General features: G+C 42.7%; 1 protein-coding gene across 3 annotated transcripts in view; it reads right to left on the reverse strand.

The window, feature by feature from the left end:
* The window catches only part of C1H1orf21 (chromosome 1 C1orf21 homolog), a 236,998-nt gene that overhangs the window by 31,636 nt on the left and 193,339 nt on the right, over positions 1-12,023 (reverse strand). For all 3 annotated transcript variants that reach the window (XM_045151949.1, XM_004658714.2, XM_045151956.1), the window contains exon 4: positions 7,474-7,550. In XM_045151949.1, coding sequence (XP_045007884.1) covers positions 7,474-7,550 — 77 coding nt within the window. The remainder of the gene's footprint in view (positions 1-7,473; positions 7,551-12,023) is intronic.

Raw genomic sequence — 12,023 nt, forward strand, 5'->3', positions numbered from 1 at the left:
CACCAAGCGTGGCTTTCTGATGCCTCCCCGCATTACAGGTCACAGGAGGGCACGAGGGTCCTGAAGGCCTACAGGCCTCCCATGATGGACAGTGGGACTCAGGGAGGTTGTCTAGGTGTCAGACCCAGAGTTAAACTCTGTGAACATGTGACATCAGCTCTGCTTTAAAAACAAAGCAAAAAAAAAAAAAAAAAAACAACCCACCACAACACAGTGCAAATACGTGACACCATTAATCTGTTCACAGCTTACAAAACACTTTCACACGTATCAAACAATTTTACCAACCTTTATCAGATTGTTCACATAAGGGAAAATTTCTGTTTAGGAAATGGTCCCTGTCTTGCGCAGGTTTGCAAAGCGCAGCAAGCAGGCGGGATGATAACACACTCATGGACCACCTCTTTGAAGAAAAGGCATTGTTTGTATTGAGTTTTCCCAGGTTCTTCATGCTTTTACTTACTTAAGTGCCAAAGCATTTATTTATTGGAGCTACTTTGGATGCAAGCCTTTCTAAACTGCATACTCTTTTTTAAAAATATTTTTTAAGATTTATTTTTATTTATTTGAGAGAAAGAGAGACACAGAGAGAGTAAGAATGAATGGGCACACCAGGGCCTCTACCCACTGCAAACGAACTCCAGATGCGTGCACCACCATGTGCATCTGGCTTAGGTGGGACCGGGAGAATTGAACCTCGGTCCTTAGGCTTAGTGGTTAAAGGTGCGTGCCTGCGAAGCCTCCAGCCCTGCATACTCTTTTAGTAGAGGAGTCACCATCAACATCCTTTAACGTTCACTTCGTGGCTAGGGGCCATTTCCAGGGTGTTAAGTCACATACTCTCTGGTAAAGCCGACATCCAGAGCCACAGGCATGGCTGTGGCTGGTTGTAAGCAAAACCCCTGAAATAAAGCCCCAGCGCTTTCGTTCCTTGCCTGCTTTTGTGATTTTGCTCTAATGGCTTCCTGCCAGAGTGGTGTTGCTTCCTTTAGCTTTTCTCCCCGCTGCTGCCTCACTCGGAGCGTGGAAGCGGCATGGCCAAGACGGTCAGCCGTGTTTGCGGCGAGAGCTGGAGCTGCGCTGTGGGCACAGAACAGGCGCCGTCTGCCACCCGTGTTGGCTGCCTGGGCAGGCCTTGACTCTTCTTGTGTTTGTGCCAAACTCTCAACAGCTGTAGATCCCAGATAGAAAAATTAAGATTGATTTGGGGGAAAAAAGCTCAGTTGGTGATGCCCTTACCTAATAAGAATGAGGACCTGAGTTCTAGGCCCAGTACCCACATAAAAATGACAGGTGTGGAGCTGAAAACGAGGTTCAGCACTTACAGCGCTTGCCTGCAAAGCCAAAGGAGCCAAGTTCAAATCCCCAGCACCCACATAAGCCAAATGCACAAGGGGGTGCATGCATCTGGAGTTTATTTGCAGTGGCTAGAGGCCCTGGCGCACCCATTCTCTATCTCCTCTTTATCTCTCTCTTTCTCCTTGAAAAAAAAAACAAACAAACCAGGTGTGATGGCATGCATCTATGATCCTCATTCAAGGAGGTGAAAATAAGAGTATTCCTGGGCTCACTAGTCAGCCAGTCTAGATTAACTGATGAATTCCAGGCCAATGAGAGACTTTATCTCAAGGAAAGGAGAATGGAGTTCCTAAGGATAACACAAAGATTATCCTTTAGTCTCCACACACACATGAGCAAATGTGCACATATACGTGAACAAATGTGCACACACATATACATAATCCATGTATCTTTTTGTTTGCTTTTTCAATTTTTAAAAAAATTATTATTATCTACTTAAAGAGACAGAGACGGGGGGGGGGGGCGGAGAGAATAGGTGTGCCAGGACTTTCAGATGCTGCGAATGACCTCCAGACATGTGTAACCCTGATGAGCATGGGCAACAATGCATGCTTGCACCACTGTGCATCTGGCTATGTGGAACCTGGAGATTTGAACATGAGTTCTTGACTTTGTAGGCAAGTGCCTTAACTGCTAAGCCATCTCTTCAGAACTTGTTTGCATTCTTGATGTAGGGTCTTGTTCTAGCCCAAACTGACCTGGAATTCATTATGTAGTCTTAGACTGGCTTGGAACTCACAGTGATCCTCCTACCTCTGCCTCCCTGGTGCTGGGATTCATGGTGTGCGCCACCATGCCTGAGAGAGAGGAGGGGGAGGAAGGGACTGAAAGAAAAGAGAGAACCATGCCAGGGCCTCCAGCCACTGCAAATGAACTCCAGACACAGTATATATCTTAATATGATAACCCGAGAGACAGATAAGTGCATACATATGTAGTCTCTCTAGGAAATTCCAAAATATCTCATAAAAACAACATTTTTAAAGCTTTGTTATTCATGGTACAATCTTTCTTTTTGCAGTTCTTAGCACACTATTACTTTATACATAACAGAAAAGCAGCAAATATTTGTTGAATAATGACAGGATGCTATTTAAACTTGTGCGATTCATGGTCCCTTACAGAGACAGCATGTTTGTTCACATGGGTGAGGAGCAGGACCCTGGATTCCTTGTCTGCATAAACCAACAGCTGGACTCTGAGGCTCTGTTTGCTATTCACAACGTATAGTTGTTACTAACTCCCATTTTGTACTTCATTTAATGATCACACCATGGAAACAGCAAGGCCTGGTTGGCAGACATTGAGGAGCAGCAGAGGAACAAGAGGGCATGTCTTTACTCTGAAAATGTCTGCCCTCTCTCTGATCCCCATGAACTCATGTTCAGCAGTCTGAAGTATTAGGAGTTCGAGACTGAAGGGGAAGACCAAGGACCTAAGCAAGCATGGGAAGATACAAACACAGAAAGAAACCTTGGTGCTTTCAGTTTCATATTGTCCCACTGGTAGGAAAATGCTACCTACTGCTTGCCTGTGATTTCTTAGTTGAGAGCCTACCAAGACGAGTCCCACACCAGACCCTGGAATACAGCATGCTCTCTATGTTACTTGGAGCTGGGTGACTGGGAGGGAGACTTATTACTGTCAAAGCCTCATGCACGAGACAAGCTCTTTCAGACAAACCCCACTGTCGCAGGGAGTATGACACTCACCTACAGAGGAGACAAGCGCCACATATCGTCATTTACCGTGTACTACCACGTAGAAGACCGATCACTTCTGTTCTCCAAAGGTTCATTTCAGAAGGAAGAAAAAAGCTCTTCAACAGGGGTGGAGACAGTTTATTTTGGTGAAACGAACTACCCCATCTCAGCCGATTCCTGTTTGGGTAAACATGGACCCTCGCCTTGCCGTGTAGAAATCTTATTAATACAGCAGCATTAATATTAATGTGTACTTTTGGTGAGTATAATTTGTACTGTGAGGGTCAGTTCCTGGGCAACAACTGGATTCCTGATGCACCGTTGGACGACTGTGAGTGAGGAGGAAGGAGAAAAGCCCACTGGCTTCCCTCTCTTTCCTCCAGACAAAAGAGGGACACGTGAATTGTGAACGGTAAGTTTTCACAGCAAGAAGACTCAAAGCTAAGTGGCTAGATAGAAATACTTTTCACAAGAGCTTACACGCTGGCACCCAATCTAACTAATAAAACTCAATAAGTTTGATAATTCCTATTTCTTCCTAATAACTAAAACTCAACCTTGCAAAAGCACAATGCTCCCACTGGTACTGCACAGCTCTGTGGAGGTCCCCCTGAGCCTTCAAAGTCTCTTCTCCCTGCTTCTCCTCAGCTTCATGGGACTCAAGATGACCACACTATAGGGTCTTAATGGAAGATAATCAAGTTAAGGAATGGTGGGAACAATGGGCTTCAGAACTGAGATACGGCATTCACTTCTACTGATGTAAAGTCACCACGTAAGGAAAACCTATGCTATAAAGGTGTAAGAAGGTGCTATGGTTTGGATCTGAAATGATCCCCCAAAGCTCGTGTGTTGAAAGCTATGTCTCCAAAGGAGCATGTTCAGAGGTCAGAGGTGGGATTTCTTTGGGGGGATTGATTGTATCATGGGGATTTTCAGCTCACCAACTGACTACTTCATTGACGGAGTCGAAGCTTAACGTGCTAATGAGAAATGGAAGAGACCTTAGGAGGTGGGCTTAGGTGGGAGGAGTGGACACTGGAATGCTCGCTCTAGAAGGGTGTGTTTTGTCTTTGCCCCTTACATTCATTCATTCTCTCCCTCTCTTCCTCCCTCTCTCTCTCTCCTTCCTTTCTGGCTACCATGAAGTGAGGAGCAGCTTTGATGTACTGCATGTCCCCAACTATCATGTTTCCACCCCACCACAGGCACAGAAACAACAGAACCCATGACCAGGCACTGAAACCTCCACAAAAACAAGCCTTTCCTTCTTTAAACTAATTTTTTCAGGTATTTTGTGACGGCAACAGAAACTTGACTAGCAGGAGTCAAGGTCATACTTCCCTAACACATGACCACTGAAGATAGAATATGGCCTCCCCAAATAGACTGCTTTGGGTCACTGATGATTTTGGGCCATGTCTACTTAAACAGGCATAGCTTTAGAAAGGGCTGTTTTGCCGGGCGTGGTGGCGCACGCCTTTAATCCCAGCACTCGGGAGGCAGAGGTAGGAGGATCGCTGTGAGTTCAAGGCCACCCTGAGACTACAGAGTTAATTCCAGGTCATCCTGGACCAGAGTGAGACCCTACCTCGAAAAACCAAAAAAAAGAAAGAAAGAGCTGTTTTGCTCTTCCATGTGAAAGATATTCTCCTCATACCAGAAAGAAAGAAATATTTCTACCTCTAGGGATGAGGAGCCAAGAGAATACCTGCCTACTGATCTTGATAAAACAACTGTCTTCCTTTGGCCAAACATATTTTAAGTTCTACAACTGCCTGTCGGTTCAACCTAGCATAACTTAGGTCTTACTAACTTTGAATTTTCATTTTTTCTATAGGACCTCCTAATGCCTGTGTAAAAGTCTATGTCCTTTCTTCTGTTAGTTTGTCTATGTCAATTTAAATCTTAGACTCAGCTATGGATACTTGAGGACAGAGGAAAAGGTTTTACCTTCCTCAACACCTACACATACAGAACTCAGTTACCCACAGGTTCCTGGTAAATCTTGAAGTGCACCTGTGCACGTAGTTACTTCTTCATGATCATCACTCTTTTTCAACTGGATCTCAGAAAAGTAGACTCATCTAATTTTACTTCATGTCATACTCCCTTTTATTTGGTTCATTATTTTGCTTACAAAAAAATAGCATAGGAAGTGCCAGTGAAACTTCAACCAAAACCAGTAACCAGAACCTCGTTCACCAGATTAGTTCCCATCTGTCTGTGTTTTGTCCACCCAGGTGAAACCATTACTTGCCTGTTATATAGTTTATAGTTCCTCTACATTTGCTTTAAAAAGCCAGTTATCCACTTTGATTGTTTTTTAAAATTTTTTTTGTTTATTTTTATTTAGTTATTTGAAAGTGACAGAGAAAGAGGCAGAGACAGAAAGAGAGACAGAGAGAGAGAGAGAGAGGGAGGGGGGGAGGGAGGGAGGGAGAATGGATGTACCAGGGCCTCCAGCCACTACAAACAAACTCCAGATGCGTGCGCCCCCTTGTGCATCTGGCTAATGTAGGTCCTGGGGAATTGAGCCTCGAACTGGGGTCCTTAGGCTTCACAGGCAAGTGCTTAACCGCTAAGCCATCTCTCCAGCCCTGTTTTTTAATTTTATAGAGTGCAATACACTCATGTAACCCTATGTATGCTATTTCACATTAGGATTCACATTAAAATGCTGCGAGCACCTGGCTAAATGGATGGCTAGTCTTCCATTCATAAACATGCTACAGTTCACTGAATCAGCCTCTCGTTGAAGGGCATTGGGCAGCAAGTGCTGGCCTGTCATGAGATCAGGCATACATTATTTCATTTAATCCCTAGCCTTTTAACACTGGACTTTTCATTTGGTTTTTCTCTGAGAAAATAGAAACAAAAGCATCAGGTTACCTGCCCAAGGTCACAAAGCTCCACATGTAGCATCCGATGAAGGCATGAGAGGAAACTGTCTTTATGGGCAATATGTTACCACTGAGTCACAGCTCTTATCTTGTTTCGTACTTCTGTATAATAAATGAAGACTTATTTGATCCTACACTTGGCCAACAGTAGGAAGAGTAAAGTTTTTCCCTAGACCCATCAGAACCAGTTCTTAGTTGAATTGCAAACCTATGGCATTCTCATTTGCAATGTGAATCATGTACCCAGGGTCTGGGCAGATAGCTCAGCTGGTAAAGTACTTGCCTTGCACACATGAGTATTTGAGTTCAATCCTTAAAAGCCATAATGGAAAAAGAAAGCCAGGCATGGTGGCACTCACTTTTAATCCCAGAGTTAGGGGGATGGAGAGTGCCTACTCTAATTGGTGAACTCTAGACCTATTAAGACCGTATTAGAAAAGAAATGATGGATTTTGCCTGAGGAACAATATCTGAGGTTGTTCTGTGGCCAACACACATACAACATATACATGTTCACATATACACAAATACACAGGATTTTCTTCTAATGTAAACATGGGAACCAATTTGATGAATATCTCTGAAAACTGTAGCATATGTCTATCTGTACAGAATACCTCTTCGGGGTCTGAATGTTAAATTTCACCAGATATTGCAAATTGTTTCTAAAAATGTTGTAGCAGAGCTTGAGAGAATCTATTGTTCCACAACCAGGTCAACTTCAGCACTGTTAGGATTCTAATTTGTTCCTAGTCTGCTGGCCTTACATGGCATTTTTTCATATATGTTAGCCATTAACACTTCCTCTTCAGTCAAATGGTTGTTCATGTGTTTAGCTTATTACATTCTGGCATCTGATTATTCATTTGTGGGATTTTTTTCTATGTTCTGGAAATCCAACCACTTTCACATGTATGTCATCTTCCATCTTGTGGTTTATAGTCTAATAGTATATTTTGATAAGTTTATGCTCTTAATTAACTATTTGAGAGAGCGAGAGAGAAAGAAAGAAGGGGAGGGAGACAGAGAGAGAGAGAAAATGGGCACACCAGGCCCTCTAGCCACTGCAAACAAATTCCAGATGTGTGCACCACCTTGTGCATCTGGCTTACGTGGGTCCTGGGGAACTGAGCCTGGGTCCTTTGGCTTTGCAGGCAAGTGCCTTAACTGCCAAGCCATCCCTCCAGCCCAGTGCTCATAATTTTAATGCAGCCATTAGTTAGCGATTTTCCTTAGGATTTGGACATCTTTTGTTTGTACCTTAGCAAATTTTCCCATATCTCAGAATACTATATTTTCTTTCTTAAAAGAAATAATTAGCCTGAAATTACTTGCTCTGAGGATGCACTGAGGATGTTTTGAGACTCCCTATTGTGTTTGGGGGGACACATTGTCTCAAAAGCTTTCTTGTTAATCTTGATTACTTGGTAGGCAAGATGGGATTTAATCTGAAAGCATTTCAAGCTAGAAAAATACTGTTAAGGAAAATAGAAAGCAGGACTTACTTTGCTCTGGGTTGATGAACTAATCCAGGAATTTCTTTATTAGTTTTAAGTCTTGCATTTGAGCTGGCACTTTTTTCCTGAAATAGAAGCACATATGTAAAAGACAAGATGAGAATCCGCAATGAGACAGTAGCCCAAGTGACATCACAGCAGTCTTAGTTCTGCTGGACCCTGGGCCATGGCCGGTTACAAAAGTCCTTGCAAAGAAGTCACATAGCACAGGTAGAACCTGCCGTACGTTTGAACAGGGAGCGCTGCAGTGAAGAGAGGAAGTCACCCTACAAGAGGTATGAGTCTGTTTAGACAATAACAGGCAGCTCATGCTTAATCAGTCCTTGATTCCTAGTAGTAGCAAATCCACAGAAGAGTCCGGGGTCTACGAGAGGAGTGGCAGTATAAGCACAGCCACTGTCTGCCTACTTACCCAGGTTCCCTGGCTTCAGTGCCGTTACTGAGACATAAGGTCTGCAGAAGGCTGTGGCTGGAACAAGAGCAAGAACGTGACTAAAAATAACTAGTATTTTCATTCCACAATAAATTTGGGGGTTGAATTCTATTGGATAAATCAAGTTCAATATTAGCCTATACTTAAGAACTGTTTCTTTGCTTTTAGCCTGACATGATTTTGTACCTCCAGCACCAGCCAAATGGGAAGGAAAAGAACTCGAGTCTTAAAGCGCCACTACTTCAGTAAGCAAACGATCTCAACAGGACCACTACTTTGTGTTCTAGAAGAAAAAAAGCGCTTGCAAAAGAGACCCTTAAAATGAAAAGAAGTGGAACTCAGAACTAGTTAACAGGTGACTAAAGATACTCAAAGGAACTTGAGAGGTGTGGCCAAATTGTAAGACAACATATATGGCTAGAAATTAAATACCACTGGGCCAGCTCAATATTCTAACCACATGTGGAGTGATGTGGGATGACACAAAGCAGATGGTCCCCAAACTCTTGTGTTCATGTTTCTCCTAGGACAGCAGACATCATTTAAGTCAGTGAAATTCTAATGACTCACATGCTGGCTGGTAGTTGCTATTAGACATGAGCTGATCTGCATAACATTAGAACTCTAAAAATATGATAATTTTGTTTATGTTCTAGGAAAAATACACAGTTATCATTTCCTGTAGTTTATTTTACTCTTGACACTAAAATTAAGAGGGTCTCAAGAACATTTAAGAAATATAAAATAGACATAGGCTCCGCCGCTGAGGTTGACAGGTAATACCAGCTAACTATTGGATCTTTTATAAGACAGGTGGGAAACATTAGTAAACTAATGTACTGGCTGTGGAGGGCAGGGCTCATGTCCTCTATTGGGACCATTCTGCCCAACAATGCCCAGGAGCTTCATGGAAGGTGCTCAGCACATAGTGGCAGAATGAACAAACCATACCAGTAGATGACTGGCCTCTTGTTAAACCTTAAAGAGGAAAATAGCTCTAATGAAGTTTCTCTGCAGAACTGGACATATGGGTTCCTTCCACGTTGAACACTTTCTCCCTTAAGCTGTATGTCCTCTTAAACATTGAAATGTACAGATATGACATGGCAAAACTGGATCTTTTCCTTTGTACTCACACAATTTCTTATTTTAAAAATTATTTATTTATTTATTTAGAGAAAGAGAGAGCATGAGAGAGAATGGGTGTGCCAGAGCCTCTAGCCACTGCAAACGGACTCCAAACACATGGGCCACTTTGTGCATCTGGCTTACATGGATACTGGGGAATCAAACCTGGGTCCTTAGGCTTCACAGGCAAATGCCTTAACCATTAAGCAATCTCTCCAGCCCTCCTAAATTCTTTGAACTCAAGTGATACATAATAATTTTCAACATTGAAGATACAGGAAAGCATCTTCTCTTTCTTAAAATTGAAATGTTATAAAACTGCAGCATATTTATATTAAATTCTTATTATTAAAGACTACCATTCATAATTCATTGCCCATCAAAATTCCTTTGGAAAACCAAGCCAATTATGTACTTGTACTTGTCAAGGACAATCTTACAAGCAATAAAGACTCAATGGACAAAAACTTCCTATTATGCATTATAATGCCCTGATTCACGTTGTAAATTATCATTCACCAAGACCAACAGTAACAACTTGCTAGCACTTCATTTAAGTTAGGCACTATTCTAAGTGATTTATATACATTTTCATTTATATATATTATAAATATGTATGTACTCATTTTTGTGTCTCCAATACTTCTCTAAGTTCGGTTCTATTACTGTCAACATTTTGCCCATCTTTTTAAAAACATTTTTTTTATTATTTAGAGAGATTGTGAGAGAGAGAGGCAGATAGATAGAAAGAGAATGGGTGTGCCAGGGCCTCCAGCTGTGACAAATGAACGCCGGGTGCCTGTGCCACCATATGCATCTGGCTTTACGTGGGTCCTGGGGAATCAAACCTGGGTCCTTTAGCTTTGCAGGCAAGTGCCTTAACCACTAAGCCATTTCTACAGTCCCTCTTTTTTTTTTCATGCCACGGCCTCTAGCCACTGAAAACAAACTCCAGAAGCATGAACCATCATGCACATCTGGCTTCCTTTTTCCAAGAGGAGGGACAGAAGAAAAGAAACAGCAAACAGAGAGGACGGAGGCTGTTGGTGGAGACCAGTGGTCACTGCTGGAGGCGGCTGAGGTGGAGTAGATCTAGCGTGTGGCGGATGGAGGAGCTGAGAGCCTCGGGACACCTGGATGGCTCCAGGAACAGAAAAGCAGAATTGAGTTGTGTGATGATGAAAAAGGCAAGTAGCATATTGTTTCCCTCAGAAGACAAAAATGATTTTAATAGTATTTGGCCCTTGTAAACCAAGTCTTCTGCATAACATCCACTGGAAACGAGGAGGCCTAAGATGAAGGCATTAGAAAGGGTAGGTATCTTTTTCATGATCCTTTCATCCACACTTGAATCAGAACCCTCTGGGTGCTTGTTAGAATGCAGACTCCAAGACCCACTGGGGACATCCTGGAGATGAGTCTGCAACTGAGGTCTGAAATCTGCAACTAAAATAGGAGTCCTGAGGCTGAAGAGATGGCTTAGCAGTTAAGGACCTAGGTTCGATTGTGCAGGACCCATGTAAGCCAGATGCACAAGGGGTTGTATGCATCTGGAGTTTGTTTGCAGTGGCTGGAGGCCCTGGTGTACCCATTTTCTCTCTCTCTGTCTCTATCTCTCTCTAATATGTAAATAAAAATAAAGTTTAAATAAAATAAAACAGGAGTCCTCTATGATTCCTTAAAAAGTTCCCAAACCGGGGGCAAGATAGCTCAGCTGGTAAAGGGCTTGCCTTCAAAGCATGAAGATCTGCATTTCAGTCTCAGCACCCACAAAGAAGCTGGGAATACCTGTAATCCCAGCACTGGGGACACCCAAACAGGAGACTCTCTGGAGCTTGTTGTCCATCTAGTTTAGTTAATTTATTGAGCTCCATGTTCAGTCAGAGACCCTGTCTCAAAGAATAAGGTAGAACATGACTGAAGATCATGTTCTGGCCCTACCTCTGGCCTTCCCATGCACGCGCACACATATAAGCCCATACATAAACACACATGCACATACATGCATGCATGTGCACACACACACACACACAGTCTGATAAATTATGTTTTAGAAAAAAGTACCTTTATATTTTGGATTCTTCCCATTTGCCCTTCCATGGAGCAGTTTTCAAACTGAGCCCTGGGGTTATGTAGAGAGGCCTTGAAATCAATATAAAGACCACCAAGGCAGCATGCCTTTAACTTCGAAACTTGTGGGCTCTATCAGTTGAAAAAAGAGCATTGATTAAAAATAAAATGTTGGCACACGATTGTCAGGTAGTGACAAGCTTATCGAAACAGCAAGTAAAACAAAACTGCCCTTTGCTTAGACTAATTTTCTTTCTTTATGAACAGAGTACACTTGTCATGTCAGAGGAAACTTAGGAATTCCCTTCTTAGTACCTCTGATGTAGAAAAGAGTCAAAACAACTGTATTAATGCTGCTGCCAAGAGCTTCCCTAAACTCTGTGGCAACTCTCAAAGGAAAATTAAGAATATCAGGAGAAGCAGTTTCCTTAAAACCTTCCCTCAGATCTCACGTGAGTGCTGAAGGAGGTGGCACAATTCCAGGACTCTGAGAGAAACCACCCGATCTGCAGGAATGGAGGGGTGGAGCTTCTTTTCCTGTTATGTCTTTGTCTCTTTGTCTTGCTAAGGTCGAGAGGACTTAGACAGTTGTAGTGTGAGGGTCCCTTTGCTAGTTGGTTCTGGGTTGAAAGTGGAGAGAATTCTCATGTTCTCTATAGTCCAGAAGAAGGGAGTTCTTTTTAAAAAATTATAATTTTTTATTATCTTATTTTTAAAAATTTTTTTTTATTTTTATTTATTTTTCTGAGAGTGACAGAGAGAAAGAAGCAGAGAGAGAGAATGGGTGTGCCAGGGCCTCCAGCCACTGCAAACAAACTCCAGGTGCGTGTGCCCCCTTGTGCATTTGGCTAACGTGGGTCCTGGGGAATCGAGCCTTAAACCGGGGTCCTTAGGCTTCACAGGAGAA

Source organism: Jaculus jaculus, chromosome 1, assembly GCF_020740685.1.
Source record: "Jaculus jaculus isolate mJacJac1 chromosome 1, mJacJac1.mat.Y.cur, whole genome shotgun sequence".
Classification (NCBI taxonomy): Eukaryota; Metazoa; Chordata; class Mammalia; order Rodentia; family Dipodidae; genus Jaculus; species Jaculus jaculus.